General features: G+C 41.8%; 2 protein-coding genes across 2 annotated transcripts in view; both read left to right on the forward strand.

Moving 5' to 3' along the window:
• Window positions 1-6,891: 6,891 nt before the first annotated feature.
• Window positions 6,892-15,498, forward strand: PCNA (proliferating cell nuclear antigen). Its single transcript, XM_005874671.2, has 6 exons — window positions 6,892-7,389; window positions 9,773-9,870; window positions 10,042-10,109; window positions 10,956-11,150; window positions 13,700-13,823; window positions 14,144-15,498. Exons 1-6 carry the CDS (start codon window positions 7,169-7,171, stop codon window positions 14,221-14,223), a joined length of 786 nt encoding a protein of 261 aa, XP_005874733.1. The 5' UTR covers window positions 6,892-7,168; the 3' UTR covers window positions 14,224-15,498.
• An 880-nt stretch (window positions 15,499-16,378) lies between these two features.
• Window positions 16,379-16,494, forward strand: part of TMEM230 (transmembrane protein 230) — a 12,137-nt gene continuing 12,021 nt past the window's right edge. The window contains exon 1 of the mRNA XM_005874672.2: window positions 16,379-16,471. The gene's annotated coding sequence lies outside the window, so the exon portion shown is untranslated. The remainder of the gene's footprint in view (window positions 16,472-16,494) is intronic.

Here is a 16,494-nt window from a genome sequence, read left to right on the forward strand (position 1 = left end):
AAGGCCTACTCTTGCACAAATTTCGGGCATTGGGCCTCTAGTCCTATATAATAAGCAATTTATTGTTTAAAGAATCATCAATAAACAAAAACAGGTTTTATTTGCTCTTTATCCTGCCCTTCATATTACCTTTCTAGTTCTTAGTTTGATAAGTGATCTCAGCTAAAACCTCATTAATTGTTTAATGAGATGACATGCAAAAATGGAATCGAGAATGAACGAGGCAGAATTGACAAACTTCTTAAAGTTTCAAGAATGCAAATCCTGACCTACTCAGTTTGGCTCAGTGAATAGAGTGTTGGCCTGTGGACTGAAGGGTCCCAGGTTCGATTCTGGTCAAGGGCACATGTCCAGGTTGTGGGCACAATCCCCAGCGGGGGGCATGCATGAGGCAGCCAATCGGTGATTTTCTCTCTCTCCCTTCCCCTTCCTCTCTGAAATCAATTAAAAGATATATTTTCAAAAATAATGCAAATCCTGTACACCCACAAACTTACAGACCTATTAGATTATTAGACAGTCCACGTAAACTATAATGTCAGTTTCCTCTGACAAACCTTTGGTCTTTTTCAAACAACTGGTCTACATGGTGGGGGCAGGTGGCTTTCAGCACAATTATTCATCTATTGACCACACATGCTGAAATAGTAATTTTCAGTCTTGATTATTCATTAGAATTAACTGGAGAGCTTCTCAAAAATACTAACAGAGGGCCCACCAACTGAGCTGCATAACAATCTCTGGAAAGCACCGAAGAGGAAATAGATTTTTGTTGTTGTTAAAATCCCAAGGTGAGTTTAATTGCAGCCAGGATTGAGAATCACTCTAATACATGATATTACCTTGTAAAGAAATTGGTCAGAATTTATATAAAATAGTTTCTTTTTCCCCAATATTCATTGACACATTCTGAGCAACAACGTATGGTTGATGAAGACACTGTAGAAAATGCAGAAAAGTACAATGAAAAGTATTAAAATCATTTGTGGTACCATCGGCCACAGATAATTACTGTTAATATTTATATTCTTTTTTAAACTTTTTTATTGAATTTATTGAGGCAACATCTATAATAATAAAAGCATAATATGCTAATTAGACCAGACGTCCTTCCGGGATGAAGCCGGGGCTGCACCCCCACAGCTGCAAGGGAGGGATCCAGGCAGCCGCGGCTGCGAAGGCCTACTCTTGCACAAATTTCGGGCATTGGGCCTCTAGTCCTATATAATAAAACCCTAATATGCAAATCAACTGAACAGCAGAATGACTGATCACTATGATGTACACTGACCACCAGGGGGCGGACGGTCAATGCAGGAGCTGCCCCTTGGTGGTCATTGCGCTCCCACAGGGAAGTGCTGCTCAGTCAGAAGCCGGGCTCACGGCTGGCGAGCACAGTGGCAGTGGCGGGAGCCTCTTCCGCCTCCGCTGCAGGGGGCAGTAAGGAGCGAGGGGTCCCAGACTGCAAGAGGGATGTCTGACTGCCGACTTTGGCCCGATCCCTCTGGGGGTCAGCAGGCAGACATCCCCCAAGGGGTCCTGGACTGCAAGAGGGCACAGGCCAGGCTGAGGGACCCCTCCCTGGAGTGCACAAATTTTGTGCACCAGGCCTCTAGTCTGTTTATAAAATTATATAGGTTTCAGATGTACAATTCTATAATACATATTGTATTGTGTGTTCACCACGTCAAGTCTCCTTCCATCACCATTTATCCCCCCATACCCTCTTCTATCTCCAACATTCCCCAATATTTATATTCTTGCCTTTTCATCCTATTTTCTGTCCACTTACACCCAGATATAAGCATTTTAGAAAATTGGAATACTATTGTTTGTACTGTTTCATAACCTGACTTTTCTTTTTATCATTAAATGCCCTTTAAGAATGGTATTTGAAAGGCTATATGAGGTCCTAGACAGGTTGCTCAGTTGGTTAGAGCATTGTCCCCATATGACAAGGTTGCAAGTTCCCATCAGGGCATATACAAGAATCAACCAGCAAATGCATAAGTAAGTGGAACAACAAATCAATGTCTCTCCCTCTCCATGTTCCTCTCCCTCCCCATTCCTCTCTCTAAGAAAATCAATCAATAATTTTTTTAAAAAGGTTATATTCCATTAATCTTGCAGATTTATTATAATTTACCTAAGAAAGAACATATTAGAACTCAAGGTTATTTCCAATTTTAGGGGAATTATTCATAACTCTCTAAGAAATTCTTAAACATGCCTCATCTTGGTAAGTACCTCTAATTACTTCTTTAGGAAAACAATCTTAGAGATTAACTTTCTGTGCCAAAGAATAAATAACATTCTAAGGCTTTCCATACACATTTCCAAATTACCGCCAGAAAAATTATGCCTATTTATACTCCTACTAGTGGCCTGGTGCACGGATTTGTGCACATTGAAAGGAAATTAATTAGAATTCCTGGGGCAGCGCCGTGGCTTGAAGGGTGTCTGTGGGGTGAGTAGGGTCCCTCCGGCAGGTTGGGTCCCTTGGCCTGGCCTGTGGGGATTGGGCCAAAACCGGCTCTCCAACATCCCCCGAGGGGTCCCGGAATCCAAGAGGACACTCTGCATAGTTGTGTTGTACAGGGTGTGGAACACAAACGCAAGTGTGCAGTAAACCAGATTTGGGGCCAACAGTGCCCCAGGAACAACATAACCCATGGCCGAAGGTGGAATCGCGCAGCCCCAGGAGGAATCAGGCTCCCTCCTCTCTGGTTCCTGGGTGCAAGTCACGGCAGCTCGGCAGCTCCTGCATTGAGCGTCTGCCCCCTGGTGATCAGTGGGTGTCATAGGTACTGGACAGTCGCAGACGGTCACTTAGCCTTTTATATAGAGAGATCTTTAATGCATGAAAGTGCCCACTTTCTTGAATCCTTCCTAACAAGTGGGTGTTAGCACAACTTTTATTAATTTGGTAGGTTTAATTTATATTTCTTTATTAATATGGCCAACCATTTTTATTCATACATTTACTAAGAACACTGGAAGCCAGGAACCTCTGGCTTTTGTTTAGATGCTTTAATTCCCCTTTTCTCTTAGTTTGAATTGGGTTCTGTGTCATGGAAACCAAGTATATGAACGAACACAGTGCTCTTAGGCATACTGAAGTTTTAAAACTTATGTTGTATGGGGTTTTTTGCCTTATATGTTTAGAAGCCACAGCAAGATCTCATAATTACTTACTAAAATACTTTCCCAAATCTTTGTTAAAATTTATTGATTTGAGAGAAAGAAACATTGATTTCTTGTTCCAGTTATTTATGCATTCATTGATTGATTCCTATATGTGCCCTAATCAAACCTGAAACATTGGCATATTGGGATGGTTCTCTAACCAACTGAGCCACCCCCCAGAGCCTACTTTTCCATTTCTTATTTGGTTTACATTTATTTAAATTTTTACCTGGAATTTATTTCAGTGAACAGTTACTAGGAAGAGTCTAGAAGTTTAACCAATTGTTTGGTCATAATTTACTTAATTCATTCTTTCTCTCACTAATTGGAATAGCACCACTTCCAGATGTTAAAGTGATCGTCTTAAAACACACATTGGATCATGTCAAAGACCTTCTTTTGATAACTTCCCCATGCGTTTATAGAGGGCTTGCAAAGTCCTATAAGATTTCACCCCTGCCTTTGTTTGCAAAATCACTTTGCACCACTCTCCCCATTGTTCAATGTGTTCCAGATACATCAAAGACTTTTGAGTTCTATTATGTCAATTATACCTCAATAAAACGGGAACACCCCCCCCCCTGCCCTAGCTGGTATGGCTCAGTGGATAGAGCGCTGGACTGTAGACTCAAGGGACCCTGGTTCGATTCCGGTCAAGGGCACATGCTTCCATTGCAGGCTCTATCCCCAGTAGGGAGCGTGCAGGAGGCGGCCAATCAATGATTCTCTCTCATCATTGATGTTTCTAACTCTCCCTCTCCCTTCCTCTCTGAAATCAATAAAGATATATTTTTTTAAAATTCCGTGAAATAGATGCATCTAATAGAAATAACAGAGGAAGAGAATAGAGTAGAAAAGGTAATATTTGAAGCCATATGGTTGAGATTATTCTGGACTTAATGAAATACATGAATCTTCTGATTCAGGACTCAAAATTCTCTGAACATGATGAAGTAAAGCTAAATCCATCCTTGACACATAGTAGAAAAACTAAGGAATTATACAGACCAAGATAAAATATCAAGTGCAACTAAAGAAAAATGCTGCAATGAAAGGGAAAAAGAAATAATGAAGCTGGGGGAAGAATATATATAATGGGGAATGCTTAACATATAAAGTGCTCCTTTAAAAAAACAACACTGCACCTTGCTCATGACAGTGAGGCAATAATTTTTTTCCTTAACTGAATCAACCATTTTATTATTTTTTAAAATATGTTTTTATTGATTTCAGAGAGGAAGAGAGAGATAGAAACATCAATGATGAGAGGGATCGTTGATTGGCTGCCTCCTGCACGTTGGACCGAGCCCGCAACCCAGGCATGTGCCCTTGACTGTAATCGAACCTGGGACTCTCCGGTCTGCAGGTCGACACTCTATCCACTGAGCCAAACCAGCGAGGACAAAAGTGCTCCTTTTAATCCATGTGAAAAAGACAGTTTAATGGAAAAACTATAAATTGCAATGGTCAAGATATATATGAAAAATGTCCAACCTGTAACACTTTTTATTTATTTATTTTGTGTAACACTTTTTAAATATGCAAATTGAAATTTTCACATAAATGAAAATTTCTATAGTTAGAAAAATCAGGGGAAATGAGCATGCTCTTAGTCTTGGCTAGGATATAAATTGCAATCTTTAGAGGTCAATTTAGCAACAGTAATCAAATATTTTGTTTACAGATACATTTCCTAGGGCAAAGGAAACAAAGGAGAAGATAAACAAATGGGACTACATCAAAATAGAAAGCTTCTGCACAGCAAAAGAAACCATCAATAAAACAAAAAGGGAGCCCACTGTATGGGAGAACATATTTGGCAGTGATACATCTGATAAAGGTTTAATATCCAAAAAATATAAGAAACTCAAGCAGCTTAACAAAAGGAAGACAAACAATCCAATTAAAAAATGGGCAAAGGACCTAAATAGACACTTCTCCAAAGTGAATATATATATATATTTTAAATATATTTTATTGATTTTTTACAGAGAGGAAGGGAGAGGGATAGTCAGAAACATCGATGAGCTGCCTCCTGCACACCCCCCACTAGGGATGTGCCTGCAACCAAGGTACATGCCCTTGACGAGAATCGAACCTGGGACCCTTCAGTCCGCAGGCCGACGCTCTATCCACTGAGCCAAACCGGTTAGGGCTAAAATATATATATTTTTTAAATTAAATATGAAACTACCATTTGACCCAGCGATCCCACTCCTAGGAATATATCCTAAGAAACCTGAAACACCAATTAGAAAGAATGTATGCACTCCTATGTTCATAGCAGCACAATTTACAATAGCTAAGATCTGGAAACAGCCCAAGTGCCCATCAGTAGTCATGTGTATAAAAAAGCTGTGGTATATCTACACAATGGAATACTATGCAGCAGTAAAAAACAAGAATCTCTTACCTTTTGAGACAGCATGAAGGGACCTGGAGAGTATGCGAAGTGAAATAAGTCAGAGAAAGACAAGTATCACATGATCTCATTCTTATGTGGAATCTAACAAAATAAAAAAACTGATGAACGGAGTGGATCCAGATCCGGAGACATGGAAGCATGGAACAGAGTTCGGAATCTGGGAGGGAAGGCGGGGGAGGGTGGGTGAGTGGGAGGTAGTCAACCAAAGACCTTGTATGCATATATGCATAACCCATGGACACAGACAATAGGGTGGTGAAGGCCTGGGGGGTGGGGGCTGGAGGGAGTCAATGGGGGGAAAAGGGGGCCTATGTAATACTTTCAACAATAAGGATTAAAAAAACAACAAGAATCAAATATTTAATGTGTATACTCTTCCACCCAGCAATGCTAGTTCAAGGAGTTGATCTTGAAAAACCACCTACGTGCCCAAAGGTGTTTGTAATTACAAGAAATTGGTAAATTAGTTTGCAAACCTAAGATACAGATAAGCTTCGTTTTATTGCGATTCGCTTTATTGCCTCCCACAGGTGTGGCAAACCCTCTACCTGCAAAAACATCACTCTTCACTGCCTTTCCGGCTTCATTGCCGTGGTATGGAAGGAACCGCAATTATCTCCGAGGTATGCCTGTGTTACTCCATCTTTTTAAAAGGTATTCATAAAACAACAACAACCACCACCAAAACATGTACGTGGCATAAAATTAAATATACTTTATTAAGTACATTGCAGAAATGTTAACGGTATGAACCCAGTTTTGTTTTTCTAAAACGTGTATTTATAGAAAAAGCAGCTTAGAAAGCTGTATACAGAAACGATTGTGACACGAGCTCGGTGTGTGCGTGGAAGGGTGTTAAAGAGAAGGTGGTGGGAGCTGAGGTCATTTTGTTATCATAACTGCACACCTTCACATCGTTTGACTTTTAGTACCACATCGCTTCTACGACAGCAAAAATAAAGTGCACACTTAAAGCAAATGTTTTCCTCAGGCTCCAGGGCGTCTTTCCCTCCCGATGGGCTTGATTTGTTTCACTTTCACTCTCGGGGCTGGCAACTCTCTATCCCCGAAGCAGGGGGCTGAGGCGACTACACAAAACCGGAGCGCGGGGATCCCGGGCCTGAGCCTCAGTGATGCCCGGACTTGTCCAGCGCTCAGACTCCGCAGAGTGACTAAAAGGCTGTCAATCCCACCCACCAGACGACGTTCCGCCCGCCCCCGAAGGCGCAGCGTTCCTATCCCTCCCTCCCGCCCTCATCCTCCAATGGACGTCCAAGGGGGGCGGGCTTAGCGCGAACTAGGCACACGATTAGCCCTGGAACCTCCCGCCCACGTGTGGGCGGGGCAGCGTGGTGACGTACGATCACGGGACGTAGAGGCGGAGAGTGCACGCTCGCAGACCCGGCGGTATTAAACGGTTGCGAGCGGAGCGTTCTGGTGATCGTCCTTGGTCTCAGGCTCTCACCGCTGCGGCAGCTCGCTCGCTCTGTCAAGCCTAGGCCGGCTACTCCTCCTCCTTCACTTCGCCTCTAGCCGCGTCGTTGCGACTCCGCCACCATGTTCGAAGCGCGCCTGGTCCAGGGCTCCATCCTGAAAAAGGTGCTGGAGGCGCTTAAGGACCTCATCAATGAGGCCTGCTGGGACATCAGCTCGAGCGGCGTGAACCTGCAGAGCATGGACTCGTCCCACGTCTCTTTGGTGCAGCTCACCCTGCGGTCTGAGGGCTTCGACACGTACCGCTGCGACCGTAACCTGGCCATGGGTGTGAACCTCACCAGGTGAGCCCGGGAGCGGTGGGGGAGCCGGGCCCCGGGCCCCTCGCTCCCATTCCCTCCCCCTCTTGGCGGGAGCTCCTCTGAGCTGGCCCTTCATTGGCTGGCGTGGGCCATCCCGCCCTCGCATTGGCCTGCTGGGCCTGGGGGCGGGACCCCGTGGAGCGCGCGCTTCCGAAAGCCCGCGCTGGCTGAGGCGGGAACTCGCTCTTTCCGCGCCGGAGTCACAAAGCGGGCGGTGGCGGGAAAGTGACGGGCTTCCCCGGGCTGCTAGGAAGACACTCTTCCAGAGCCCTTTTGGGCATTAGGTGCCGGTGGCCTTGACTGAGAAACCATGGTCACGGGTGACTTACACTTATTTTTTAAGAGCTTTATTGTTGAAAGTATTACATATGTTTCCTTTTTTCCCCTCATTGACCCCCCCCCCTTCTAGCCCGCCCCCAGTCGTGGATGGCTTTGACCGCTTTATCGTGTTCCCTACTTGTCTCCTTACTTAGGGACCATAGCTTATTTCTGGTTTTTTATTACAAAGTTGTGGGGATCACCCTCTTGAACTTGAGAAGAGATTTCTCCAGGGCAGTGGCTTTCAACTTTTTGATCACTATCTAGTGTATATATATACACGTGTTTAAAGTTTTAAAACCTTATGAGAAATAATTGTCCCACTCTACGTGCTGTTGCGGGATTCTAGGGCAGGGAAAATGGGGAAAGTTAAAACAGGGCCAAACAGGGTGGGCAATTTACAGCCAGCTTGTAAATAACAAGCCATTCTCTTCGCTCACCAAGGGTACTTAGAGCAAATGGTTGAAAAGCTCCCTAATGAGAGAGTGCAGGGGGGCGGGGGGCAGTTTTATTCCCCAAGCGGAGACGCCAGCTGCCAGGTGCTTCTCGTGGATTCTGAGGGGGCCACAACAAAGTGAAGGGGATCCTGAGAATTCATCTCTGCCCAAATAGTCAGCAGAGGAGTTTCGAAACCTATAGACAGGAGGGTAAAGACCCTGCCTGGCTGGCTCCTCAGAGGAGCTGAGAGCCCGTCCGCGCTTCATCAGCCGGAGGTATTGGCCTGCTTTGCTTTTTCAGTAAAGGTGCACGCGTTAATAAATGGGCTTTTCACAGCACAGTCAAGGTCTCTCATATAAATTCATTTATATGAAAAGTTAAGAAGCGAGGTTGGGAGCAGCCCCCTCCCACTGACTGAGGGGCTGCCATGTCTTTTAATAGCAGCATATTGTTTTTAATGGTCGTCGTGGTCCAATAATTTACTCAGCCACTAAAAGGATCTGCAACTCGGAATATACTGCTTTTTCGTTTATATTCAGAAGTGGAGATTACTGGTGGCAGGCTGTGAGCTTTTTCGAATTTAACTGCCAGATTGCATTCCGAAGTGGCTGGACCGGTTTACAGGTCGCCCTGTAGTAGTATATTTACCTAACTTGCCAATTCCTCAGCCCATGGCTAAAAATGGTAACTCCTTGTTAAATGGCTGAACCTCTAACAATCAACATGGTGTGGATTGTTAAGCTCTTGGCGGGTGATGCGGGCTGTGAAAGAGTTCACAACTAAAAGAAGAGATAGATATGTATAGAGAGTTTATTTTACTTTTCCAGAAAGGAAAGGGCGGGCGTATTGCTGATCAATACAAGGGCAAAAAATAAACAGCAGCTGCTCTTTTAAAGTGTAATGGCTGCTGTTGCTAGGTGACAAGAAAGGGAGGGGGTTTGGAGGTTGAAATTGAGCAGACTTAAGGGGCTTGCAGTTTGTTAGTTATTTAGGAGATAATCCAGACAGATGTCTTAGGGAGGTGTCTTACCAGTATTTTTTTAAAAATACATTTTATTTAGAAACATCGATGAGAGAGAAACTATCGATCAGCTGCCTCCTGCACACCCCCTATTGGGGATGTGCCCGCAACCAAGGTACATGCCCTTGGCCGGAATAGAACTTGGGACCTTCCAGTCTGCAGGCTAATGCTCTATCCACTGAACCAAACCAGTTAGGGCATCTTACCAGTATTTTTTCAAAGCCTGCAAACCATTCTTAGAGCAAGAGTTATGAAGAGTTCAAAAGTGGCTTGTTTGAAGAGTGAGGGAGGACTTTCTATTAACTATCCCTGAGTTGTAAAAACAACAAGGAGGAGGGTTATACAAAAATGTAGCCTTGAAAGTAACTTGTCTTGTAGTTTGAACAGAGGGACTGTTTGAATCAGAGGAGCTAACGATCTTGAATTTTAATTTAATCTTGGATTTGAATTTCTCATAAATTACTTGTCTCCTTACTTGGGGACAATAACTTATTTCTGGTCTTTTATTACCAAAAAAAAAAAGGAAAAAAAGAGGCCTTTTCTTGTTCTTATACATCAATTTTAAATCCTGTGTCGTCTCTGTTCTAGCATGTCCAAGATACTAAAATGTGCTGGCAACGAAGACATCATTACCCTAAGGGCTGAAGATAATGCGGACACCTTGGCACTAGTATTTGAAGCTCCAAGTAGGTTATACTCTTCTACTGAGTTATCCTGGAGAAAATTAAAATGCAGCATCAGTATTTTCAAAGCTGTGAGAAATCTAAAATAATGTTTTTTGAGGCTTATAAGATTTACTTCATCATAGTTAGAAGCTTACATGCTTTTCTTCAACAATGTTTGCTTTCTTTTGGTAGACCAAGAAAAGGTTTCAGACTATGAAATGAAGTTAATGGATTTGGATGTTGAACAACTTGGAATTCCAGTGAGTATCAGTTTCTGATTGAGTGTACTGTACATGATAGCTACCTAAGATATGTTAATGTAATTTAAAGCCTACTTCCTAACAACTATATATCTGCTGGTGCATGTTCCAAAGTGGAGTTACAATACTCTTAAAAAATGGATCATTGGTTGACTTCATTGTTGCTGAATGCGTATTAAGATTAGATTTTAGAACCAGGGGGCAAACATTTATTAAGTTTATCAACATTAAAGGAGAGAAGTAGTGTTGGAATATCTAAAATTCTTTTATCTGGAAAGCAGTAGTCACGCTTGCACCATCTTTGTTCTTATGCCATAGTCTAATGCCTCTTTTTTTTTTAAATGTATTTTTATTGATTTCAGAGAGGAGGGGGGAGGAAAGAGAAATAGAAAAATATCAGCGATGAGAATCATTGGTCGGCTGCCTCCTGCATCCCCCACACGGGGGATTGAGCCCACAACCCAGGCATGTGCCCTGACCTGGAATGGAACCATGACCTCCTGGTTCATAGGTCCACGTTCAGCCACTGAGCCATGCAGGTCGGGCTCAAATGCCCTCTTGATTTAGCCCTGAAGGGTGATTTGGGGAAGCGCTACTTCCCTCGACTTTACTGTTAAAAGTTTTAAGCTCTACTTTGTTTTCTTAGTATAATTATTCTTATAATGTACTTGTTTCAGATCTGCATTTCTTTTTTAAGTGGTTGGAGTGCTTTAAGTCACACAATAAGTTTCAAAGTAATTCTGAGTTCTTGTTTGGATGCTGATTAGATGGTACCTACCAAATCTTTAATTCCCAGTAATTGATCTTTAAGGGTTTTTTGTTGTTTCATTTTGTTTTGTTTTATAGGAACAGGAGTATAGCTGTGTAGTAAAGATGCCTTCTGGTGAATTTGCGCGTATATGCCGAGATCTCAGTCATATTGGAGATGCTGTTGTAATTTCCTGTGCAAAAGATGGAGTGAAATTCTCTGCCAGTGGGGAACTTGGAAATGGAAATATTAAGTTGTCACAAACAAGTAATGTTGATAAAGAAGAGGAAGCTGTAAGTAGTTTTAAAGTAAACAGAAAAAAAATACTTGGAAGAGAATTAGAACACTGCTTAATATTGGGTTAGTCTGTTTGGGCTGCTATAACCAAATATCATAAACCTGATTGCTTATAAGCAATGGAATTTTATTTCCCACAGTTTTGGAGGCTGGCCCTTTTGGTGTCTGGTGAGGACCTGCTTCTTGATTCATAGACCGCAGCCTTCTCACCTGGTGGAAGGGGCAAGGGAGCTTCCTAGGGTCTTTTCTTTTTACTGTTTCAGAGAGGTAGAAACATCAATGATGAGACTCATTTGATTGGCTGTCTCCTGCACACCTTCTACTGGGGATCTAGCCTGTAACCCCGGGAAAGTGTGCCCTGACTGGGAATCAAACCATGACCTCTTGTTTCATAGTTCGATACTCAACCACTGAACCACACCAGCTGGGCTGGTGTCTCTTATAAGGACATAATCCTATTCATGAAGGCCCCACCTCGAATAGCATAACATTGGGGATTCAGTTTTAACATTAAAGGGGGAGGAGGGACATGACAAACATTCTCTCTATAGCAAGGTAAATACTAAAAATTAGAGAAAACTCTAAAGAAAAATAGACAAAATTGCATTTTTACAATTTGTAAAAAGTGGAAGATACTGTTGAAATCTGCAAGTGATTTATAAGTGCCATCTAATTTATAATTTGTAAGCAGGGAATGCAAATTCAGTGTTTGCTTTATAAATCACTGAACAATGTGTTGGTGTATCAAACCCACACATACTCTTAAGAATAGGATTGAGAAGCTAGGTGTCTAACCTGTAGGTTTCTGGAGGTATTTACTCTGCTTTTATCAAGTAATTCAGCACAGGACACCTCAACAGCAGGGTCTAATTAGGGGTAAAAATCTAGCTGTTGGGCGCTCCTGTATAATCCACACTTAACCAAGAAATGTCCTTAAAATAAGGCTTTCTTGTAATCAAGTGTTTGGGGGTTTTTTTTCCGATTCTTAGAGTGTTATAAACTAAAATTTGCTAATTGTACTAAAATAAAACTTGCTAGCCTGTGAACATCAGTTAATTCTGTAAATCAAGAACAATTAAAGGGCCTAATCTCAAGATTATTAGGATTAAATGTAACATTCAAAGTGCTTAACACAGTGTCTGGCATATTGTAAGTTTATAGTAAAGATTGGGTATTTTCTTATCCCTTGCTTGAGTAGTCAGCCCACAGATTAAATGAAGGTAAACTCCATTTAAAGGTAAACTCCATTCTTTATTTTTAATATTGAATGCCCAACAGTAAAGCTGACAATCCATAAGAGAATAAAAGGGTTGTTTTTTACTAATTTATTTCAGATTTATTCTTTTATTTTTCTTTTTAATTGATTTTTAAAGGGAGGGGGCGCATCGATTTGTTGTTCCATTTATGTGTGCGTTCCTTGGTTGACTCTTATATGTGCCCTGACCGGGGATTAAACCTGCAACCTTAGGACAGTTCTCTAACCAACTGAGCTGCCTAGCCAGGGCTCACATTTATCCTTAAATCTGTATAAAAACACTCCCACACTAAATGAACATATTATGTATACAACCTAGATAAGCTTATAACCATAATTTCAATGCACATCATGGTAATACACCTTCACATATTAAGTCTATTAAATAGCAAAACTGTAGGGACTAATTGCAACTTTGCTCTGTTTCCTAAATTACATTTCACTCCCCTTCCAACTTTGATTTTTAAAATTTTCTAACATTAGTTCACCCGTAAACATTTTAATATTACTTGGAGTATAAACATTAAACTTTACCACATACTATAAGAAAATTATTCAATATTAAGGAAATTTTGTGTTTCTATTTCCTTGGTCATGTTAGAACTGCTTGAATCAAAATTTTAAGAAGGTACATACATTGCATTGCAGTTGTTTTCAATCCATTGGTTTTCCGATTTGTTTTTGCCTCTCCATTACAATTTCACTTGTTGAAGAAACTAGGTCATTTGTCATTGAGCTTCGCAGAGTCTGGATTTTGCCAGTTTCATTCTTTATGTCAATTAATATGTTCCTCTACCTTGTATTTCCTATAAATTAGTAGCTACAGCTCTTGAGGCTTGATATTCACGGTTTCTTTGTTTTAGGGGTGGGAGAGCAAAGAATACTTAATAGATGGTGATATGTACTTTTGGTAGGAGTCATGAGGTATCTGAATACCTTTGTGATTTTTAGCACCTATAAATAGTCATTGTCTAGATTCATTAAGTCATGTTTTGCAGAGTTGTAATATATTAATACATTTCATTCCTTTATTTATTAGCTGGTTTATTTTGTAGAGATACTTCCATAATGCTCTTATCACCTAATTTGGTTACCTGAGATTTGGTTCATATACAGAAAGACAAGCTAATACTTGGTTGTTTTGCTTTATTAACCTGTTTTCTAAATTAGTTTCATAGCACCCTCCGATGTAATCAATAAAGTTTTTTTTTTATGTATATTATAAATGACTAGGTTGTAACTTTCTTGACATTTTTTTCAGTATGATGAATCATTTGCTTTTTCCCTTAGGTTGCCATAGAGATGAATGAGCCAGTCCAGCTAACTTTTGCACTGAGATATCTGAACTTCTTTACAAAAGCTACTCCACTGTCTCCTACAGTAACGCTCAGTATGTCTGCAGATGTACCCCTTGGTAAGATAATTTGTTAAATCTTGTTTTGTTTAGTTTTTTAAATATATTTTTATTGACTTCAGAGAGGAAGCGAGAGGGAGAGAGATAGAAACATCAATGGTGAGAGAGAATCATTGATCGGCTGCCTCCTGCATGCCCCCCCTCTGGGGATCGAGCCTGCAACCGGGGCATGTGCCCTGACCGGGAATGGAACCAGGGACCCTTTGGTCCACAGGCCTACACTCTATCCACTGGGGCAAACCGGCGAGGGCTAAATCTTGTTTTGTAGGTATGTATATGATACGTCTCGGTAATTAACCCATGTTCCTGTCTTCTTTCAGTTGTAGAGTATAAAATTGCTGATATGGGACATTTAAAGTACTATCTGGCTCCCAAGATCGAGGATGAAGAAGGATCTTAGGCGGTTTTAAAATCCAAGAAAACAAAACTAAGCTCTTTGAGAACTGCTTCTGAGATTTCAACATGCTTTTAAAAGTCTCTTTTGTCACCAAATTTGTACCTGAGTACATATGTAGATAATGTTTTCTGTAAATAACCTATTTTCCATTCTTTACAATTGAAAGCATAGTCTCGAGTCAAATCTGGTCTTATTAACCTAGAACTACTTCTGCCTTATATAGAAATAGTTGTTAGGATTTTTATAACAAAGGGTTTTGACTATTAATGCAGTTTTAATAATTGTGGGGGTTTTTTCAATTTAAATAAAAGTTGTTTGAATTTCAGATATCACAGGACAGTGCCTTCATTTGAACCTTGACTGTTGCAAGTATCCTAGGGAATTCACAATTAGTGCTACCTTTTTTTGTGTAAATGTTATATATATTTTTTTCAATCTAGAGCAGCCAGATATAAATACATTAGATATAGCCATAAAAAGTACTCCAAATGCAGTAGGTGACAAGATATTTGTGAAGATTCAGTTGTCAAATTTATTTTTGTATTCTCACTTGAGCTCACTTGAGCTCAAGAAATGAATGGGATAATAGAACAAATTCTATATGTTTCATTATTTTGTCTTTTTTGTAAGCAAAAACTAACACTTTTTCAGAAACTTAATGCACTCAGTTATATTGGTTTATAAGGCTAGTATGTTACAAGGCAGTCTTTCTTTAGCCTAGGGAACCTTTTACAAGACTTAAAAGAGACTAGGTCTGTGATAGGGCCCAAGGAGTATGTTTGCAAAAAATTTTTTCTCCAGTATAAATAGCTTTATTTGAGACTTACTCCCATAAAGGATGAAAATGGCTTATCTCTTACTGGTGTTGGGTTCAACCGAGAAAGTGAAAAGGCCCAGCAGTTGTGAAACAGGCTATTTAAACATTCCCAGTAATTGTGCTTACAAGGTCACAAATTGGCATCCTACACACTGAAAGCTGTTTTATTACAATCCCTTTTCCTTTATATTTTATGTTTGGATTAAATAACTGGTTTCTTTGTTGTACCTGGACTTGAGTTCTAGTGATTGGACTTCAGAACTCACTGTATCCAGTGGGTAACCATTACCTTATGTTGCCTGGGCGGAAGGAGATTGGCAGCAGAGGGGCCTGATGGAGTTTTTGGAGTGATGAAAACAGTTTATCTAGACAGGTGATGGTTCAAGACTGCATTTGTTAAACCTCATCCAGTTGTACTTTTATGTAAATTATACCTTAATAAAGCTGACATTTAAAAGCTTCACGTGCGGCAAAGTGTTTCTTGTGGGCAGACCTCTCTCTTACCTGGGCAAGGCCTGATGGCCTAGGAGAGGGAGACAAGTACAAGAGTGGGGCCGCTGATAATAAAGACCATTATAAACTGATGATCAAAAATAGATACAGAGCCCTAACCGGTTTGGCCCAGTGGATAGAGCGTCGGCCTGCGGACTCAAAGGTCCCAGGTTCAATTCCGGTCAAGGGCATGTACCTTGGTTTTGGGCACATGCCCCGTAGGGGGTGTGCAGGAGGCAGCTGGTGATGTTTCTCTCTCATTGATGTTCCTAACTCTCTATCCCTCTCCTTTCCTCTCTGTAAAAAGATCAATTTTTAAAAAAATAGATACAGAGGCAGAGTAGCATTAAACAGACTGTCAAACTACAGCAGGAAGGCTGGGGAGGGTTGAGGGGGTAAGAGATCAACCAAAGGACTTGTGTGCATGCATATAAGCATAAGCAATGGACACAAGACACTGGGGGGTGGGGGAAGGTCAAGGGGGGGAAAAAGACAAATGTCCTACTCGTTGTAATATTTTAAGCAATAAAAAAAAAGTGGGGCCGCTCCAGAGCGAAGTTGTGAGGTAATGACTGGCAAGACTACAGCTCGCCCCTTGGGAAGGGTGGCTGCCCTGGGCACTTGGTCCGACAGGATCGGCCTCCGCCTGGGGGGGCGGGGGCGGGCGCCACTACCGGAGGGGCCAGGAGAGACAGCTGGCTTGTCCAGGGCCTGGCTGAGCCAGGCGGGCTGTAAGCCCGAGAGAGCCCCGATCTGCCGACCGCTGGCCTAGCGCGGGGCAGAAATGTTTCCGGAAAGCGGGTTGAGAGGGCGTCGCTCCCGGTGATGCCACTTCCGATGCGCCGCCTTCCTGTACGCCATTTCCGGCGTTGATCGGGTCTGCGCGGGGTGGGGCAGGTGGCGGTTAGGTGAAGTGTGTTATGAGCATCTCCGTTCCCAACGGTGAGCGGGCAGTCGACGCGCGG

Source organism: Myotis brandtii, unplaced genomic scaffold (genome assembly GCF_000412655.1).
Source record: "Myotis brandtii unplaced genomic scaffold, ASM41265v1 scaffold45, whole genome shotgun sequence".
Taxonomy (NCBI): Eukaryota; Metazoa; Chordata; class Mammalia; order Chiroptera; family Vespertilionidae; genus Myotis; species Myotis brandtii.